At 38.7% G+C, this 22244-nt stretch overlaps 1 protein-coding gene and 1 long non-coding RNA gene across 2 annotated transcripts; both read left to right on the plus strand.

Annotated features, from left to right (window-relative positions):
- The first annotated feature begins 6108 nt into the window (after positions 1–6108).
- On the plus strand, positions 6109–6816 carry LOC138910662 (uncharacterized). Its single transcript, XR_011415809.1, has 2 exons — positions 6109–6227; positions 6425–6816. It is a non-coding gene; the product is annotated as an uncharacterized lncRNA (long non-coding RNA).
- A 3319-nt stretch (positions 6817–10135) lies between these two features.
- On the plus strand, positions 10136–12096 carry LOC138910159 (uncharacterized). Its single transcript, XM_070201381.1, has 6 exons — positions 10136–10184; positions 10255–10695; positions 10852–11013; positions 11117–11203; positions 11302–11634; positions 11936–12096. Exons 1-6 carry the CDS (start codon positions 10136–10138, stop codon positions 12094–12096), a joined length of 1233 nt encoding a protein of 410 aa, XP_070057482.1.
- The last annotated feature ends 10148 nt before the right edge of the window (positions 12097–22244 follow it).

Consider the following 22244-nt stretch of genomic DNA (forward strand, 5'->3'; position numbering starts at 1 on the left):
CGATAATTTTTGCCTACTTCACGGCCACACAAAGAATAACTCTTTATTAATTGAAGAGAGAAAGAAAAAGTTGAGGGATGATATGTAAATGAAAATGTATACCTCTTTTATAGGCATTGAATGCCCTGCCGACGTAAGCACTTACATCATAGGAATGCTGATATAAGCGCTTACATCATACGAATGCCGATGTAAGGGCTTACATCATAAGAATGCCAATGTAAACGCTTACATCATAAATTCATCTCTTTTTGACGTTTCTTTCTTTTGTTTTGTATACTTTTCATTCTTTCACATACAACAACATGTTTGCTACTATCATAACTCACGTCTGTCAAGTGGCGGATAAGCAAACAAAACTCTCAATTCAGTCTGTGTACTAAAAAACATTCGACAAGGTAATGAAAATGAGAACACAAGGATTAGTTGATTGTCTCGATTGATATATTTGTAGTCGATTCTATTTGTTGCTGATTTCTTATAATCATGTACTTTTACAATCTATGATTAATTTTATGTTTGGATCATTGTTACCCATCGTTTTATAATGTATTGTATTGTATTGTATCGTTTTAGTGGAATTTTATTGGGTTGTTGTTGTCTCATTTTATGGATACAATATTTGAATAGATTGTATCATTTTCTCTTGTTAAATAATATTTTTGTTATTTGATTTGACTGTATCGTACTGTACTGTAATTGATAAATTTACCAAAATACTCCCAATTGTTTTAAATAAAATTATCAAGAATTACATATAAAAATAATTTAAGAAAACATCATTCTATTAAGGGTGTGTTGGTTATGAAGGAAAATGTTTTCAAGTCCCCATGTTTCCTTGCCCTCCCCCTCCCCCCCCCCCCCAAATACCCAACCTCTATTTTTTTCAATAATTTTATTATTTTTTTAAAAATTCACACAAACTCAAAGGAACTAATGTGTTGCTTTACCTTTTTACGCAAAATAATGTTAAAATTTATGATCCATAACTATAAAGAAAAATACTCTTTTTTTAGTTGACAAAGAAAGTACTCTTTTTACAACATGAAAATAAATTAATCATTTTATTGAAATAAATGAAAATACTTTTTCTAAATCATGAAAAGAAAATACTCATTTTGTTGAAATGAAAGTTGGAAACATGGGAAAATATTTTCCGAAAAATATTTTCCTTCATACCAAACACACCCTAATTCATCATTAATTACGGAGTTTGGAAACAAGAGAAAAAACCTGGAAAAAAAGAAGATTAACTAATATTAGCAAAACAAATAAATTAAAACAATGAAAAGAGACAAAGAATTGAATGGAGACTTGGATAAAAAGAACGGGGGAGGCCAACTCTAGAAAAGACTGAAGAAGACAAAGTATATCAATAAGTTGGGGATTTGGAGTTAAAATAAAAAGTAATTAAATGATAAAATAGAATTATAGAGTAATAAGTAAGGGCATAACTGAGAAAGAAAATAGAAAATAATCCCACAACACCGCATTGGTTGTTTCATAAAATGGGAGTTTTGGTTGTTCCAGAACAATGCATTTAACAATATGATACAATTAATTTTAAATAAACAATCAAAACAAACGTTGTTTTGTGATAACAATACAATACAATACAATACAACGGGTAACAACCATCCAAACAAGCTGTAAGAGTAAGACTAATTTGTAAGGGGATTATATTTTAATGCAGTATGTAATAAACAATTCATCAGCCTGCTAAAAAATAATGAAAGACCAAGACTAATTAAAGTAGTAAGGGAATATGAGCAGTTTGTCAACCAACTAAAAGATAAATAAAGACTAAGACATAGTAGTAAGGGGATGTATTTTAATGCAGTCTGCAATAAACTAACATGCTAAAAAAGAAGTAGGCTTGTTCAGTTGGTAAAAACACTTTCATCTACGACTTTTAGGTCCTGGATTCGAGTCACAGTGGAGAGGAAATGTGGAAACACTATAGATCCTCCTAATTTGAGAGAGGTTAAAAAAAAACCTGCTAAAAAATACTACCTCCGTTCCAGTTTATGTGAACCTATTTCCTTTTTGGTCCGTTCCAGAAAGAATGACCATTTTCTAAATTTGAAAACAATTTAGCTTAAACTTACAATTCTACCATTAATGAGAAACTTTTATAACCACACAAATACTTTGAGTCCCTTTTTGATTTGTTTATGACCACAAATTATAAATTTTTTCATTTTTTGCTTAAATTCCGTGCTCAGTCAAACATGTTCACGTAAATTAGAACCGAGGGAGTCAAGACTAATTAAAATAATCAGGGATAGTTCTGGAATACATCGAGTACGTGATAAGCAATATGTTCATCAGCCTTTTAAAAGTGGTCCAATAAAAGATTAAGACAGTAGTTAACTTTGGGGAATAAATTTAAATTGTAGCATAGCGATTTTTTAACTTCAACTTATATGTTTAATTAGTGCAAAATATTGACTTTTGTTAATAAACAAACCCACGATCATCACTAGCACAATTAAATCCCAGAAACGGATCATACTCCTATGGCAGATCCGCCCTTCAAGATGGGTGCCATGACACCCGCTAGGTTGGCGAATATATATATATATATATGCTGGATCGTTTTTAAGTAAGGTTAAATATTTAATCATGCCATTTGCGATCTCAAAATAGATAAAGGTATTATGGTTGATGAGATGTTTTGAAAACTTTCTTGCGTGTAAGGCTTATGTTCCAAGGTAAATACTTACCCGCACACCGAACAAATAAATACATAAGATGTGTATTCAAAAACATGGTTAATACTAAGCCATAGTTAATTGATATACATTCTCGTATTAATTTATCACTTAACAATGATAAATTAGTACGATTTAATATAAACACTCAATGTGGTAAATATAAGTATTGCTCTTCTGAAATATGTGGGTTTCCTTCTTTCAAAACAAAAAAATTGGGGTCTCGATGAGGATTTTAGATTGAAAACAAATTCAATTTTTATAACTTCTTTTGTTTAATATATCATAAATTTTTGTGCTTTTTATGATTGTATTCAGTTTAAATCTTTTACTTTAAACTGTAAAAATTTCGTACGCATTGCATAGAGACATCGTGAAATTATTGTTTTGATTTTCGGAAATTGCAGTAATTTATTTAATTTTATATTTACTTATGGGGTTTAATTTAGCTAAGTGAAAAGAAGATTTCTTCTTGATTCTAACAACTGATTGCAGAGTTGATCATTCGAACCTTTCAATTCATAGATGTAGATCTTGGACCTATGAATATGGATATTTCCGAAACTCACACAGAAAAAAGGAAGTGAGTTAGACAAAAAGAAAAACAACTTGAACAAAAAAAGAAGTGACTTGGACAAAAAGAAACGAAGTGGCTTAGACAAATCTTTTTTGTCGATAACCTCATACCAATCAATCGAATATTGATTAATACGTAATCGATCGAACACTACTTGAAAACGGTTCTTCTGCTCCGAAATTGACTGTTCCAAATGTTTGACTTTCTTATTCTTAAATGGCGTAATTCCTTTATCGACGATGTTATTTTACTTATGCAAAAGTATAATTGTCTAAATAAAAAATATTACTCTATTAATTTTACATGTGGAAATTTGTTTGTAAAATATAGGAAATGATGTCATTTTTTCCATGAAAATATTGTTTTTACTTTTGTTGTTAATAATAGAGATGTGATTCCTTGTTGAAATTGATTTCATTTGTTTTTTAATATAAAAGAAGTAATTTTAAGATTTGCAAATCAAAAACCTATTAAATTGACTGTGACGAAAGTCTGAATTCTCTATACATGAGTTGAGGGGAGAAGGGTGGAGTTGCCATGTTCTTGTCAACTTAATTGGAAATATGGTGGCATTTACTTCAGGATGTAGTCAACCTGCAAATTGCTCCATTTTTAGGATGATATAATTACTTGTGGGAGCTTATGTGGTCCTCATAGTTCGGAAGATTATGATTGCTGTGGTCGGTGGCAGTGGCGGAGCTATATGTACTCAATGGATGTCGTCGATACTCTTTCGTCAGAAAATTATACTGTGTAACTAGCTAATTTTATTTAATATGTATATATATACTAAATTTTGTCACCCATTAACTTCATCGTGTATTTATTTTTTTATATTTTCACTTTATTTAGTAAAAATCCTGACTCTGTCACTAGAGATTGGTATTGCTATGACCGCGGACTAGAAGCTTAATTTTTACCCATTATAGTTAGGACTACCACTCAGAGAACAATTGATCTATGTTTTGTTTTAGAGTGGTAGCTGAAGTTGGGACTTGTTGTCCACTCCGTCACCTATATGCTACGTACGTCCCCGAAGAAGACCCCAAAGCTTGGAAATGGGTTATCCGAAAACAGATTTGGGACTTCCTGGAAGCCCAAAATATAGCCCAATTCCCTAGGCCCGTTCGTCATCGGATACCCAATTTTGTTGGAGCTTCAGTTGCTGCTAATAAGGCTCAAAGATTGCATCTTTATGTGTTGTTTGTAAGAATAAATAATGAGCAACAAATTAAAAAGATTTTCTGCTCTAAGTTTAGACGGAATGAGTGCATTTAAATATGACACAATTTCCATATCAGCCAACTAGTGGAGGTGCTGGCTAGTTTCTTTTATGATGTATTATAAAGTGATAGCAATATTCAAAATGTAAAATGCTCTGGATTGGATCAGCTTCATCTTCGATTCTCTCATGTGCATCCTCCTCAAATGATGAATCTGAAATTAGGTCAACTTATTAATTTAATTAGAGTAATTGGGGAGCACTACTCTACTACTAGTATACATTATTTCCCAGTCAAAATGTCACATTCTAATGCATGCAGGTAGTATATACTAATACTCCTATCAAAACTAGCACTATACTCTTTTTTAGTTTGGGGCAGAAACATACTCAAGGAGCGCAAAACCAACTCTAAAAATGGAATATTACCCCAGCTCAAAGATTGTTTACTCAAATATTTCTTGTCAAAGCGAAGGATTCGTTTCAGGTGAAATCAAATCAAAAGCTATTTTCGCTCTGCCATTAATTGTTGCTATTTATGCAACCCTGTCCGGTGGTTTGAGAAAGAAAAGAGAGTTATGGTGTTTTTAAGATTATAATATGGTGAATTTAAAAGGGAAAAAAAGAATACAAAAAGAAATAGTAATGAGAGTATTAGTCCTGTATGTACAAATATCAATTGGGCGGATCTTTACCCGAAAAGTTTATCCATTGGTCAGGTGACCTGCCCGAAAGTCCAAAAGTTCAAGACCGCCCTTATGTTGTTCTATTTCTGTCTTTTTTTTAGTTAATAGAATCTCCCTGACAATTTCTTCTTTAATTTGTTTATATTCTTATATGGTTAATTTATCAAGATTAATTTTGTAAAGGTTAAGCATATTTTCTAGCTATTAGAGTCTAAGATTTATGCTGATGTTAGTTGAGCATTGAATTAGATAGATAGACGTAATTATTCTGATGTACCACGCATAGATGATTTTAGAGTCCTCACTTCCTTTATGAGGGTAATACACAAAATATGTAGTCGTCATTTATTTTTTAATTTAATTAGATTGATTTCCTTTCAAATTTGATGAAATTTGCAAGATTAAAATCTGGAATTATGACGATGAGCGTCTTATTGACAATTTGTTAGTATGTGAGTCCTAAATATTCATCAGCTAAAACCCATCTAATGCTAAAATGATGAGAGATTAAATTTTTTATCTTTGGAATAAACTTTATTCCATGAGTTAATTTTTTGGATGATCATCCAACATATGAAATAACAAAGTTTTTACTCAGAAAATAAAAGACAGCCATTTGACATACCAATCATATTAAAAACTCAATTTTTTAATGATAAAGATCATTTAAACCATATCCCCTATACCACCCTTGAACTTCATTCGTTTCTCACATGCCTCTTCCAGCAAATATGGATCTAAAATTAGGGTTACTTAATAATTCAATTGATTGATTGCATTATCTTAGACGTGGTCAGCTCATGTAAGGCTTGAACATAATAATAATAATAATAATAATAATAATAATAATAATAATAAGAAACAACTCTAGTCTTGTTAGAGTGCAAGTTCAGTTAGGGAGATGATCTCTATAAATAACCTTTGAAGATACTGACACAAAATTGTTCACAAAACTTTAAGCAATTTATCTAGTATGGCGTTACTTAAGCTTGGTTTGGTCATCACTATTCTTCTCACGGCATTCACTAGTTAGTATCCATCCCTCTTTATTCGTGTAGTGCAATCCGACGTTACTGTGCTTGTCAATATGTAGTTACACATGTGAATGTGTACATATTTCAATAAGTGTTTTTCTATACATGCAGATTGAATGTGCTCTTTTCCATATTATACCAGTAATTAATTAATAACTTGATTTTGTAACTGTGATGTTGAATTTTTTCAGCCGATGTGATGTGGTTCTCAAAGACACAAGTTATGGCAGCAAGAAATGTCGATCCTAATGTATCAGGACTCAGAAGGAAATTACTTCCACAACTTAATGATATACTACCTACTTGTGGGAAAGCTTGTGGTATCTCTAATGGAGAAGATTGCAGTGGTTGTTGGTTTTGCTGTAGCTGCGAACGATCAACTTTCCCTTGGGAATCTGAAAATCCTTTCTTTTATCGTTGTCAGTGACCTGAGTGATAAAAATTGGTAAATTAGTTCCCAATTGCAAAGAGAGTCTTATGTATTTGTGATTCCGTTTAATTTCAGTATCTGTTATGTTTTTTCTTATTTTCTTGCACGAATAACAAAGAAATTCAAATGAATGACTTTTTACTTTTTTTTTAATGAAGAATAACAAACTCAGCTCCAAATGCAGGCAGGGCTGGCTTTTTAGTGTTTTTATAATTCAATTAAAGCAAATCTAATTACTAATGTGCAGAATGAGCGATCTATGCCATGTTCTTACTTCTTGTTCTCTATATATATTTAATACAGTTTATCCTTCATTTCTCTAATGTAGTAATCTATCTATAAAGGAATTTATTTACCCTTTGTTGTGTTTGTAAGAAACTGTTTCTAGAAGTAAACATGACGCATCTATACACGAAGAGGCGAATTTAAGTACCCTATGAAATAAATTACCTAACATGTAGAATTCTTAACCAATTCAGTTAAATATCGATTAAGAGATTACCAATGTTATCTCTTCTTTCTGAAGCTATAAGGGTGCAATAATCAAGTATATATTGGGTATTTTCACTGAACCTAAACTAAAATCACTCAATTTTCACTAAGATTTATAAAGAAAAGCAAGTTTGGTGAATTTTTTTTAATTCTAATTAAAAGATTATTTTAAAACATAACAAAAGCCCCCACCCAAATAAACTACCCATAAGCCGACCTGACCCAACCTTTTGAACTTTTAATTAAACGAGCTGTTGAAAATCTTCCACCTCACATTGTTGATCTGAGAAAAAACCTCATACATCCTCTCTCTCCTCCTTCTCTCTCTTAAATTCTCTCCTCCTTCTCTCTAGTTTTCAAATTTCTCAGCAAACCCCACCCGACCACCAGACCCACCTAACCAAACAAAGGAAAAGCCGACAACTCAGTGTTCTCTCTCATCTAAAGGGCACAAAGATATCCTAACGGCTAGGGCATCCGCTGCTACCACCGGAACCACCACTGAACCTTCAATCACCGCCCTACCTTCAAATGAAATCACCCAGCCTAAATTAATAGACACCAACAAAACCCACAATCCCTCTGATAAATCACAATCATGTAAGCAACCACACCTCCTTCCCAAAAATATCGTCTAATTTTGATCATCCACAACCCAAATTCCCCCAAACAATTAGCCTCACCCAAAGTGACCAGCAACACATGCAGCCCCAAAATAGTAGGCAAGCGCCAGAACCCAACCTTCCTAATCCCCAATTGAGCATGGTCAAATGGGTAAGTACACCAATGGCAGATAACTAGTTTCCAAAGCAACCTTTGCTGCCACTGTCCAAGCCAAACTTCGTTCTCCTGACAGTGGCGCGGTGGCAGAAATTCAACATGGTGCGCACCTAGGAAAGTCGGCGGTCTTCTTCAATGCTGAGGATTACTTTGTTAACTTAGCCAAAGATTGCAGGTTCACTATTATTGGTAAATTCTATCTAGGTAAACCAACCATGGAGGAAATTAGAAAGACTTTTGTTAGTCAATTCCAACTTATAGCTACTGTTAAGATTTCATACTTCAACCCCAAACATGTTTACCTAGATTTTGCTAATGAAGTTGATTACAATCACATCTTCGTTAAGGAGTATATTGATATTGGTGATGCTCCTATGAAAATTTTAAAGTGGACCCCTAATTTCAAACCTGAGGAGGAAATCTCTATTGTTCCTATTTGAATCTGGTTCACCAAATCCTCGGGCACCTGTTTAAATGGCAAATTATATCTAGACTAGTTAAGGATGTTGGTGTGGTTGTGGCTCCAGATCTTGTAACTTACTGTAAATCTAGAGGTAATGTCGCAAAGATTAAAGTGGAGATTGACCTGCTAAAACCTAGACTAGATAAAATCTGGTTAGGCTATAAAAAACTTGATAGGTCAGATGATGGAAAGTGGCTTGATATCGAATATGAGAAGGTTCCTAGTTATTGTGTGTATTGCAAAATACAAGGCCATTATGAGAGCCAATGCAGAAACAAGATTAGGGACGAAAGGCTTAAAGCACAAAGGGAAACACACCTTAATAAGGAGAAGGAGCAAAAAAGAGATAAACCGAAAGATGATGAACTTCAAACGGTTCCATAAAAGAAAGCTTTCAAGGTGAGATTCCACAACAACAACCAAATGTATACCTCTATCAAGGCCAATGGGCACACCCAAGATGATCAGCAACCTCCTAAAATACAAAACCAGGACCAACAAGCTTTAATCTAGGCTCAATGAGGTAAGATGAGGATTGGCATGACCATCAATGAACCGATCGAGGCTCAGAAGGCTATCATGGTGAAAGATTTTCCAGGAAAAGGAAAAAACAAAATGGATGGAGAAACTAATCATAATGTTACTCAGAAGATTGGTCAATACACCAATAAGAAGAAAAGGTTCAGAGTCAAAAAGAAGAATATAAACTTGACTAACAGTGATATCCAAAGACAGAACATCAATATGGAAATGGGACAACCAAGTGGTAACAGGGGTGATACTAACAACAATCCACCAGAAAAGTTAGATAATGATAAGAAAGACACAGTCCCCAACTCAATATTGATCAAACAAGTAGACATTCTTTCCAAAATGATACCAACAACGAGAAGGACATCAACAACCATATTGAAGAGGAAGCCAATAGTAGAAATGGCATGGAGTCCAACAAAACCAAGAATAATCACCTCATTGATCTAGGAGATGCTCATAACAACTATCTCAAGCTAATCATCAGTACCAGTTTAGAAGAGGATAAAAATAGTGAAGACATGTACAAGACTAACCATACTCTCCTCGCTGAATCATCCTGGATGATGATGAGGAAGAGGATACCAAATATGGTGGTAATTATGAGGTTGAAATGAGCATTGAAGAATATGATTATTTTGAAAGTGTTGATAGTGAAAGTTTCTAGAATGAAGATCAACCTGCAAATCATACTAGTGATGATCATGTTGCGCAACTAGTTAAAACTTTCAACCCTTATGCTCTTGTAGAGGTTATTGTTAGTTAAGAGATTGATAAACTGATCGAAAGGACTAACCTATCTCCCAGAAGAAGAGGAAGAGGCAGAAATAATACAAGAAATGCCAAGAAAAATACAAGAGGAAGAGGTGGTAGAACCACCTATCAACAGGTTGTGGCTGCACCACATGAACAAAATTTTTCTAATGGAATCATGATGTTTAAGTCTTTATATTGGAATATAAGAAGCATCAGCTCTAGTGGTGCTTTTGATAGACTTAAACAGATTATTCGACTTCAAAATCCTCCCTTTATAGATATTAGTGAGCCATTTCACAAAGTTGATCATCTTCATATGTTCAGAACTATGTTGGGCTATGGTAATGCGTATGCCAATAACAACAGTCAAATTTGGATTTTTGGGTGGAAAACTTAGACTTCAGGTTGGTGGAGGAATTAGACCAACATGCTACTTGTATCATTGACTGGATGGGGATCAACATCCTTATTACTTATGTTTATGCAAAATGTGATGCTGGTTTGAGAGAAGATCTATGAGGTAACCTAAGAGATATATCCCAGATATAAGATTCCTTGGTATATTATAGGTGACTTCAATTGTATTATTAATCCTGTGAAAAAGCAAGGTGGTAACCTTCATAGAATATCTAAAAGCATGCCTATGTTACAGTTTATTATGAATTGTGACCTCATTGACCCAGGCTACTCAGGATCTCAATTTACAAGGTGTAATGGGTGTGCTCCTAATAAGAGAGTATGGAAGAGACTTGGTAGAGTGCTGGTTAACCAGGAATGGATGAGTACTTGTGATTCTACCAATGCTAATCACTTGACCAGAACTGGTTCTGATCACTCCCCCATTTTCACCATTGCTAAATATACACATCAGGCTCCTACCAAGTACTTTAAATTCTTAGACTTCTGGATCCTTGAAGATGGGTTTAACGAGGTGGTTAAGCAGGCTTGGGATATTGAGGTTCATGGCTCTCCAATGTGGAAGTTTCATTTGAAATTAAAGAATATTTGCAGTAGATTATCCCAATAGTCTAGTAATTCTATTGGTAATATCTTTGACAGTGTAAGGGATATTGAGAAGAGGGTGGAAGAATGTGAATAGAAGATCATAGATGACAACACTGATTCCAACATAACTGAGCTTAACCATTTAATACTCTCCTTATCAGGGCATACAAAAAAGGAGGAGTCTATCTGGAGGCAAAAATCTAGAATCAAATGGTTTGTGAAGGGTGAAGTTAACTCTAAATTCTTCCGCCCCATTGTCAAGGGTAGGAGGAAGAGATTATCCCTAAAACATATTAGGCTGAATGATGGCAAGTGGATTAAAGGTGATGGGAACATTGCCAATGAAGCTATATCCTTTTTACAGAATCAATTTACTAGAGAATATACTGATACTAATTTTTTTTATTTTAAACTGTCTCCCTAAAGTGATAACTGATATGGACAATGCAAATCTTACAGCTAGTCCCTCTATGGAGGAACTAAAAGATATTGTATTCTCTATGAGCTCCTCCAGTGCCCTGGACCAGATGGTCTTTCTGAGAAATTTTATCATTCTTGTAGGGATATCATCAAAGATGATCTGTTACTAATGATTAATGGTTTCCTTGCAGGTAACCAAATACCAAAGGCCATAACTCACACATGCCTGGTCTTTATACCCAAAGTGGATAATCTTCAAGCATTCAATGACCTAAGACCAATTAGTTTGAGTAACTTTTCTTGTAAAATCATCTCTAGTCTTATGAACAAGCAACTAAGCCCTCTCATGAATAAACTGATCTCTCCTAATCAAATTGGTTTCATCAAAGGGAGATCCATCACCGAGAATATCATGAAGACCCAAGACATGGTCCATAATATTTCAAAACCTTCTATCTATGGAAATGTGGTCTTAAAACTGGACATGACTAAGGCATATGACGGAGTCTCATGGGAATACCTTTGTAAAGTTATGAGATAATTTAGTTTCAATGAGACTTGGATTGACATCATTTGGAGACTCATGTTAAATGTTTGGTACTCTATGAATATCAATGGGTGTAGGCATAGCTTTTTTAATTCCACTAGAGGTCTAAGACAAGGAGATACTTTATCCCCTTCTCTTTTTCTTATTGGGGACTGAACTTCTCTCAAAATTAATGGACTCTTTAAACAATTATGATTTTATCCCATTCTAGATAGATAATTGTAGTCCTATAATATCTCATTTATGCTATACTGATAACACGATTATGTTTTCCTCAGGTGAACCTGATTTCTTGAAGATGATGATGAGTAAGATGGATACTTATGAGAAGATCTCAACACAACTTGTAAATAAATCCAAATCTGGATTTTATGTTGAATTCAAGGATGATGATACATTGATCCATCAAATCAAGAAGATCACTCGATTCAACTACTAAAAATTCCCAATGCAATACATTGGCTGTCTGTCACGACCCAATTTATCCCTCTGTGAGTTGTCGTGACGGCACCTAATCTCTACGACTAGGCAAGCCTAACACTTTGCAGAAATGAGATAAAAACTTGAACATAAACCACTAACAGTAACAAATATCTAATAAGAAACCGAATGCCACTCGTCATATACATTTATCACCTTTGAAATGTACCAAACAATTCCCAAAACCCGAAAACTCGCAAATCACAAGCTACTAAGAAGTCTTAACTGTTCTATACATCATTTCTACAAAAAGAGAAAAAACTGAAGATAGGGGGATAGATGGGGACTCCGAGGATCTACGGGCGCGGGCAGATGTACCTTGAAGTCTCCAATAAGCAGCAACGACTACAACTAGTGATGAGGCTAGTACGATGAACCTGGATCTGCACATGAAAAAAAATATGTGCAGGAAAGGGCATGGGTGCACCACAACGATACCAAGTAAGTGCCAAGCCTAACCTCGGTCGAGTAGTGACGAGATCAGGTCAAGACCCTACTAGTATAAATATAATAAAATAAGGCAGAATGAATTATCACAGTAAAAGTAAATACGAAAATCTAACATGAATAGAATCAATGAAAGACAACAGCTCAGAACATAGTGATAACAACATGGGATCTCCCGAGATACCGTCTCGTAGTCCCAAACATAAATATGCAGGGGGGATCTCCTGGAATACCGTTCCGTAGTCCCAAACGTAAATGTACTGGGGGATCTCCCGGAATACCGTTCTGTAATCCCAAAGTAAATATACAGAACATGGGGATCTCCCGAAATACTGTTCCGTAGTTCCAAAGTAAATATGTAGTACATGAGGATCTCCCAGAATACCGTTCTGTAGTCCCAAAGTAAATATGCAGCTCAACCAATAGAATTAACAGTTACAACAAGAAACCTACAAATTATACTAAGTTCAAGTTAATGAACGCATGTAATTTCACTAAACATGCTGTACAAAGTTTAAATAGGCAGTTAAAACACGTAGGCATGCTATTCTAACTAAACAGGATAGTTACATATGCTAGTGTAGTTCAAATAAAGGGAAATGGGTTATGACTTAGTGAAAACGGGGTTCTACAATAAATAGCCCGTGTACGTACTCGTCACCTCGCGTATACGACACTCCCATATCAAACAATACAAAATCCTAAGGGGAGTTCCCCCACGTAAGGTTAGGCAAGACACTTACCTCGAACCAAGCTCAATCAATCAATCACAATGCCTTTCCCACGAATATCCGGCTCTGAGTGGCCCAAATCTAGCCAAATCAATTACATAACGTAAATATAGCTACAAGAAACTAATATAGCTAATGAAATCGAAGCTAAATCAAGAAATTTAAAAAACGTACATAACGCCTCCCCGGACCCACGTCTCTAAATCGGGTAAAAGTCACAAAATATGAACACCCATTCACTCACGAGTCCAACCATACCAAAATTAGCCAATTATGATCACAACTCGACCTTCAAATCCTCAATTTGTGGTTTAGGAAGTTTCTACAATTTTTTCGAAATTTTCATCTCAAATTACTAATTAAATGATAAAATCAGTGATATATTCATATATATTAACCAAATCTGAGTTAGAATCACTTATCCCGATGAATTTCTTGAAAAACCCATAAAATATTATCTTAAACCGAGCTCTAAAGATCCAAAAATGAAATAATAACCTAAGCCTCGATTATATAGAACATTCTCTGAACTCACCATGTGCGGTCCTCACAATTCCAAGTGCGGCCGCACATCCCAGCTACTACGGTCGCACAAAAATTGTGCGGCCGCACTCTCTTGGTGACTGCACTAGATACGAAGGGCTACAACTTTAACTTTTGAATCATCTCCAAATTTCTCGTAGATCAAAAGATATAAATTTTCGAAGTCGGACAAGCGAATCTGAGAGTTCCTGAGTGCGGCTGCATACTCCTCTGCAGCCTGAAGTGTGGCCGTACACAAAATTGTGCGGTCCGCACAATTCCCCTGAGGTCCGCACTTCCCTTTTGCCTCAGCACTCCCAAAATGTACGGTCCGCACTTCCAAAGACCCCCCCAGAACAACATTAGAGTGCCAAAAAGCCCACACTCTCTCAAAACTCACTCCGAAACTCACCCGAGGCCTACGGGACTTCAACCAAATCACATCAAACAATGCTAAAATCACGAATCATCCTCCGATTCAAACTTAAAGAACTTGAAACTTCCAAATTCGACAATCGATGCCGAAACCAACCAAACTACATCCGATTGACCCCAAATTTTGCATACCAGTCAAAATCAACATTACAGACCTACTCCGACTTTCAGAATCGGAATCCAACCCCGATATAAAAAATTCCACTATCGGTCCAAAACTCAAAAAATTCAACTTTCGTCATTTCAAACCTAATTCAGCTACGGACCTCCAAATCACAATCCGGACACGCCCCTAAGCCCAAAATCACCCAATAGAGCTAACGGAATTGACGGAATTCCATTTCGGAGCCGTCTTGACACTGTTCTGACTACGGTCCAAATTCTAAGACTTAAGCCCCCATTTAGGGACTAAGTGTCCCAAAACACACCAAAAACCAAAACAAAACCTTCCGGTAAGTCACAATAGCAGAAAATAGATATGGGGAAAGTAGTTAATAGGGGATCGGGGCTATTACTCTCAAAACGATCGGCCGGGTCGTTACATCCTCCCCCTCTGAAAATAATCTTTCGTCCTCGAACGAGCATAGATACATACCTGATGTAGTGAAAAGATGAGGATAACGGCTGCGCATATCCTGCTCGATCTCCCAAGTCGCCTCCTCGACCGGCTGAACCCGCCACTGAACCTTTACTGATGCAATGTTGTTTGACCTTAGCTTTCGACCTGCCTGTCCAAAATAGCCACTGGCTCCTCAACATAAGATAGATCTTTGTCCAACTGGACTGTGCTGAAATCTAACACATGAGACGGATCACCGTGATACTTCTGGAGCATAGAAACATGGAATACCGGATGAACTCTTGCTAGACTAGGAGGCAAGGCAAGCTCATAAGTAACCTCCACAACTCGCCGCAACACCTCAAATGGACCAATGAACCTTGGGCTCAGCTTGCCCTTCTTTCCAAACCTCATAACGCCCTTCATAGGCGAAACCCGGAGCAAGACTCTCTCTCCAACCATGAATGCCACATCGCGAACCTTCCATTCCGCATAACTCTTCTGTCTGGACTGGGCTATGTGAAGTCTACCCTAAATCACCTTAACCTTCCCCAAAGCGTCCTGAACCAAGTCTGTGCCCAATAACTTAGTCTCGCCCGACTCAAACCAAACCGCTAGGAACCGACATCGCCTACCACACAGAGCCTCATACGGTGCCATCTTAATGCTGGACTGATAACTGTTGTTGTAGGCAAACTCCAAAAGGGGCAAGAGCTGATCCCAAGAACCTCCAAACACCATCACACACGCACAGAGCATATCCTCAAGAATCTGAATAGTGCGCTCGGACTGTCTGTCCGTCTGAGGGTGAAATATTGTGCTCAACTCCACTCGAGTACCCAACTCACGCTATACGGACCTACAGAACCGTGATATAAAGTGCGTATCCCGGTCAGAGATGATAGATGCCGGCATACCATGAAGTCTGACAATCTCGTGAATATAAACTCGAGCCAGCTACTCGGAGGAATAAGTAGTCATCACAGGAATGAAATGAGCTGACTTGGGTAGTCTATCCACAATCACCCAAACAGCATCAAACTTCCGCTGAGTCCATGGGAGTCTAACAAAAAAATCCATAGTGATCCCCTCCCACTTCCACTCCGGAATCTCTAAATTCTGAAGCAATCCGCCCGGCCGCTGATGCTCATACTTCACATGCTGATAATTTTGGCATCGGGAAACATACTCCACTATGTCTTTCTTTATCCTCCCCCACCAGTAATGCTGCCTCAAGTCCTGGTACATCTTCGCGGCACCCGGATGAATAGAGTACCGCGAGCTGTGAGCCTCCTGAAGAATCAACTCCCGCAATCCGTCCATATTGGGCACACATAACCCGCCCTACATCCTCAATGCACCATCATCACCAATAGTGACCTCATTAGCATCACCGTGCGGAATCGTGTCCTTAAGGAAAACAGATGGGGGTCATCATACTGACGCGCCCTGATACGATCATAAAGAGAAGACTAGGAGACCATACGAGCCAAAACTCGATTCGGCTCAGAAATATCCAATCTAACAAACTGGTTGGCTAGGGCCTGAACATCCAGTGCCAATGGCCTTTCTGTTGCTAGTAAATATACTACGCTCCCCAAACTATCCGCCCTGCGACTCAAGGCATCAACCACCAAATTGGCCTTCCCGGGATGGTACAGAATAGTGTGATATCATAATCCTTAAGCAGCTCTAACCACCTCTCTTGACGTTAATTAAGATCCTTCTACTTGAACAAATGCTGCAAACTACGATGATCAGTGTAGATCTCACAAGGGACATTGTACGAATAGTGCCTCCAAATCTTCAAAGCATGAAAAATAGCAGCTAACTCAAGGTCGTGGACATGATAGTTCTTCTCATGCACCTTCAGCTGTCTGGACACGTAGGCAATCAACCTACGGTCCTGCATCAACACCGCACTGAGGCCAACTCGCGACGCATCACAATAAACTGTATAAGACCCCAAACCTGAAGGCAATACCAATACTGGGGCAGTAGTCAAAGTTGTCTTGAACTTTTGGAAGCTCGTCTCACTCTCCTCTGTCCATCTGAATAGAGCGCCCTTCTGGGTCAGCCTGGTCATAGGCGCTGCAATAGATGAAAATCCCTCAACAAATCGACAGTAATAACCCGCAAAACCAAGAAAGCTCTGGATCTGTGCAACTGAGGACGGTCTGGGCTAACTCTGTACTACTTCCACCTTCTTCGAATCCACCTTGATCCCCTAACTCGACACTACATGTCCCAAGAATGCCACTGACTCTAACTAGAACTCACACTTTGAGAATTTTACATATAACTTCTTCTCTCTCAAGGTTTGAAGCACTGTCCTCAGCTGCTGCTCATGATCCTCCTGACTCCGGGAGTACACCAGGATATCGTCAATAAATACAATGATGAATGAATCAAGATAGGGCCGAAATACACTGTGCATCAAATCCATAAATGCTGATGGGGTGTTGGTCAGCCCAAATGGCATCACAAGGAACTCGTAATGACCATACCGAGTCTTGAAAGCAGTCTTCGAGATATCTGGCTCCCGAATCTTCAACTGATGATAACTTAAATGTAAGTCAATCTTGGAGAACACTCTAGCACCCTGTAACTGATCAAATAGGTCATCAATACGAGGCAAAGGATACCGGTTCTTCAGTGTGACTTTGTTCAACTAGCGATAATCAATGCACAAATGCATAGAACCATATTTTTTCTTCACAAACAAGACAGGAGCACCCCAAGGTGATACACTGGGCCGAATGAAGCCCTTATCAAGCAATTCCTATAATTTTTCCTTCAACTCAAGAGGGGCCATACGGTAAGGAGGAATAGAGATGGGCTGAGTGCCCGACAACAAATCAATGCCAAAATTAATATCTCTGTCGGGCGGCATGCCCGGAAGATCAACTGGAAACACATCAGGGAAATCCCTCACTATTGGTATTGACTCAACTATAGTGGTATCAATACTGACATTTCTCACATAGGCTAGATACACATCACACCCCTTCTCAACCATTCTTTGAGCTTTAAGAAATAAAATAACTCTACTGGAGTGAAATATAAGGTACCCCTCCACTCTAATTGTGGTAAACCTGGCATAGCTAGCGTCACAGTCTTGGCATGACAATCAAGAATAGCATAATGGGGTGACAACCAGTCCATGCCCAAGATAACATCAAAATCTACTATGCTGAGCAATAATAAATCGGTCCTGGTCTCAAAACACTAAGAGTAATCAAACACGACCGATAAACGCGGTCCACAACAAGAGAATCTCCCATAGGAGTAAACATATAAACAGGGGAACTCATAGAATCCCTAGATACGCCTAAATACGGGGCAAAATATGAGGACACATAGGAATAAATTGGAGCCTAGATCGAATAGAATCGATGCATCTCTATGTCAGACCGAAACAATACATATGATGATAGAATAAGAAGAAACGACCTCTGTATGAGCAGAAAGGGCATAGTGTCTGGCCTAGCCTCCCCCTCTAGGGCAACCTCTACCTCCCCGACCTCTACCTCGAGCTGGCTGAGCAGGTGGGGTGGCAGCTGGTGCCGTAATCATGGCCTGAGAACCCTGTGGAGCACGCTGTGGTTGAGAAGTCTGTGGAGGTGCACCCCTCCTAAGTATGGGGTAGTCCCTCACCATATGACGAGTGTTTCCACACTCAAAACAAGCTCTGGGAGGACGTGGCGGCTGTGACTGGCTCGGGCTAAGGCTGTTGGACTAACCGCTGATAGCACCCCATGTAGGAGGCACACTAGATACTGGAGGAGTATAATAAGGCTCCTGAAGTTTAGGAGGAGCTGGAATACCACTAGTGGCTGGAAGAGCTGAATAAACTGGGTGACTCACATAACCCTTACCATGACGAACTGTAGTTGGGGCATGAGCACCAAAATAATGGCCCGACTCTCGAGACATCTTGGCCTCTCTCTCCTCCCTATGCCGAGCAAGCATGCCCTCTACTCTTCTAGCAATACTGACCACTTGCTGATACGCAATATCCATCTCTAACTCTCGGGTCATGCTAGTCCTGATCCTGGGAATGAGTCCATTAATAAACCGACGGACCCTCTCTCGAACTATGGAAACCAAGGCCGGTACATGCCTAGCCAAGTCACTGAAACGTACTGCATACTCTGAAACAGTCATAGCACCCTTGCGCAACTGTTCAAACTCTGCACGCCATGCGTCCCTGAGGTTTTGAGGAACATACTCTCTCAAAAACATGTTCGAGCACCGAGTCCATGTAGGGAAGCTGCCTCAGCCAGACTGTCCAACTTATAAGTACGCCACCACTAATAGGCTGCTCCTCAAAGCTGAAAGGCAATGAAAGAAACCCTACTCGAATCTACTATGCCCATAGTGTGGAGGATACAGTGGCAATCCTCCAGAAATCCCCGAGCATCCTCTGATGCTAGACCACTTAATGTAAGAGGGTCATACTTTTTATACCTCTTGAGCCTACGCTCCTCCTCCTCTGAAGCTGCTGCCCTACCCTCGGGCTGAACTGGGGCTACAAGCGGTACCGGTATAACCTCTGGAATCTGATCAACCTGAACCCGCTGCTCTGGGGTACGGGCGGCGGGAGTCTGTGCTCCTCCCCCGGCATGAGATGTGGTTGCAGCAAGGGGAATCAACCCTGCCTGAGCTAGAGTGTTGTACATGCTCATGAACTGTGCAAGGGTCTCCTGAAGAGCTGGAGCAATAATAGTAGGCGTATCAAGTGCCTGTGCTCCGACTGGAGCTGCTGGTGGCTCTTCTGTAGCAGCTCGCGTGGGTGCTCTGGTTGCACCACGTGGTAGTCTTTGCCCTCTACCACGGCCTTGGCATCTGGCGGCTCTAGCAGGAGGCGCGGGTTCGAGGTCATCTCCAGTAGCACGTGTACTCACCATCTGTGAGAGAATAGAAGACAAAAGTTTAGAATTTGAAGTCAATAATCTCGCACGACAAGGAATCAAATGAAGTGGAATTTTTCTAACAGTTCCATAGCCTCCCGAAGACAAGAACAGACGTCTCCATACCGATACACGAGACTCTAATAAACCGGGTTGTGACTCACGAATCCTATGAACCTAGAGCTCAGATACCAACTTGTCACAACCTAATTTATCCCTCCGTGAGTTCTCGTGATGGCACCTAGTCTCTACGACTAGGAAAGCCTAACACTTTGCAGAAATGAGATAAAAACTTGAACATAAACCACAAACAGTAACAAATATCTAATAAGCAACTGAATTCCACTTGGCATATACAGTTATCACCTTTGAAATGTACCAAACAATTCCCAAAACCCAGAAACTCGCAAGTCACAAGCTACTAAGAAGTCTTAACTGTTCTATACATCATTTCTACAGAAAGAGAAAAAACTGAAGATAGGGGGATAGATGGGGACTCCGAGGATCTGCGGGCACGGGCATATGTACCTTGAAGTCTCCAATAAGCAGCAACGACTGAAACTAGTGATAAGGCTGATACGATGAACCTGGATCTGCACACGTAAACAAACATGTGCAGGAAAGGGCATGAGTACACCACAACAGCACCCAGTAAGCATCAAGCCTAACCTCGGTCGAGTAGTGACGAGATGTGGTCAGGGCCCTACTGGTATAAATATAATGAAATAAGGCAGAATGAATTATCACAGTAAAAGCAAATACGGAAATCTAATAGGAATTGAATCAATGAAAGAAAACAACTGAGAAGATAGTGATAACAATAGGGGATCTCCCGAGATACCGTCTCGTTGTACCAAACGTAAATGTGAGGGGGGGGAGGGGGAGGGGCGTTCTCCCGGAACACTGTTCCGTAGTCCCAAAGTAAATATGCAGTATAGGGGGATCTCCCAGAATACCGTTCCACAGTCCTAAATGTAAATTGCAGGGGGGATCTCCCGGAATACCATTCCGAATTCCTAAAGTAAATATGCAGAACAGGGAGATCTCCCGGAATACCGTTCCGTAGTCCCAAAGTAAATTTCCGTAGTCCCAAAGTAAATATGCAGTACAGGGGGATCTCCCGAAATACCGTTCTGTAGTCCCAAAGTAAATATGCATCTCAACCAATAGAATTAATAGTTACAACAAGAAACCTACAGTTTAGACTAAGTTCAAGTCAAGGAAAGCAGGTAATTTCACTAAACATGTTGCAAAGAGTTCAAATAGGCAGTTAAAACACGTATGCATGCTATTCTAACTAAACATGATAGTTAAATATGCTAGTGTAGTTCAAATAAAGGGAAACAGGTTATGACTTAGTGAAAAATGGGGTTCTATAACAAATAGCTCGTATACATACTCGTCACCTCACGTACACGACGTTCCCATATCAAACAATACCAAATCCTAAGGGGAGTTCCTCCACGCAAGGTTAGGCAAGCCACTTACCTCGAACCAAGCTCAATCAATTAGTCACAATGCCTTTCCCACGAATATCCGGCTCCGAGTGGCCCAAATCTAGCCAAATCAATTACATAACGTAAATATAGCTACAAGAAACTAATCTAGCTAATGAAATCAAAGCTAAAGCAAGAAATTAGAAAAATGCCCAAAAAGCCTCCCCGGACCCACGTCTCGAAATCGGATAAAAGTTATAAAATATGAACATCCATTCACTCACGAGTCCAACCATACCTAAATTAGCCAATTCTGATCACAACTCAACCTTATCCTTAATTTGTGGTTCATGAAGTTTCTACAAATTTTCCCAAATTTGCATCTCCATGTACTAATAAAATGATAAAATCAGTGATATATTCATGTATATTAACCAAATCCGAGTTGAAATCATTTAATTTGATGAATTTCTTGAAACACCTACGAAAGATCGTCTCAAACCGAGCTCCCAAGGTCCAAAAATAAAATAATAACCTAAGCCTCGGTTATATAGTACATTCTCTGAACTCACCATGTGTGGTCTGCACAATTCCAAGTGTGGCCGCACATCCCAGCTCATGCGGTCACACAAATATTGTGCGGCCACACTCTCTTGGTGACAACACTATCAGGTTTTAGTATTTTGGCCATAACATTCTCTACATATGTCCAAATGATAACATCTTTACCTTTCTGGAAACTAGACAGGAAGGGCTACAAATTTTGATTTTGAATCATCTCAAAATTCTTCGTATATCAAAAGATATAGGTTTCCGAAGTTGGACCAATGAATCTAAGAGTTGCTGAGTGCGGCCACACACACAATTGTGCGGCCCGCACACTCTTTTGCGGCTTGAAGTGCGGCCGCACACAAAATTGTGCGGTCCGCACAATTCCCCTGAGGTCCGCACTTCCCTTTTGCCTAAGTACTCCCAAAATGTGCGGTCCGCACTTCCAAAGACCCCCAGGACAACATTAGAGCACCAAAAAGCCCGTACTCGCTCAAAGCTCACTCCAAAACTAA

This window comes from Nicotiana tomentosiformis, chromosome 4 (genome assembly GCF_000390325.3).
Source record: "Nicotiana tomentosiformis chromosome 4, ASM39032v3, whole genome shotgun sequence".
In the NCBI taxonomy this organism is placed as follows: domain Eukaryota; kingdom Viridiplantae; phylum Streptophyta; class Magnoliopsida; order Solanales; family Solanaceae; genus Nicotiana; species Nicotiana tomentosiformis.

Bases quoted from the DNA above. Each gene is read 5' to 3' on its own strand.
- LOC138910159 (XM_070201381.1), top strand. From the start codon at position 10,136: ATGGGGATCAACATCCTTATTACTTATGTTTATGCAAAATGTGATGCT. The intron at 11,204-11,301 runs GTGCCCTGGACC...GTTTCCTTGCAG, and splicing joins ATTCTCTATGAGCTCCTCCA to GTAACCAAATACCAAAGGCC. The intron at 11,635-11,935 runs GTAAAGTTATGA...TGTTTTCCTCAG, and splicing joins AGTCTCATGGGAATACCTTT to GTGAACCTGATTTCTTGAAG.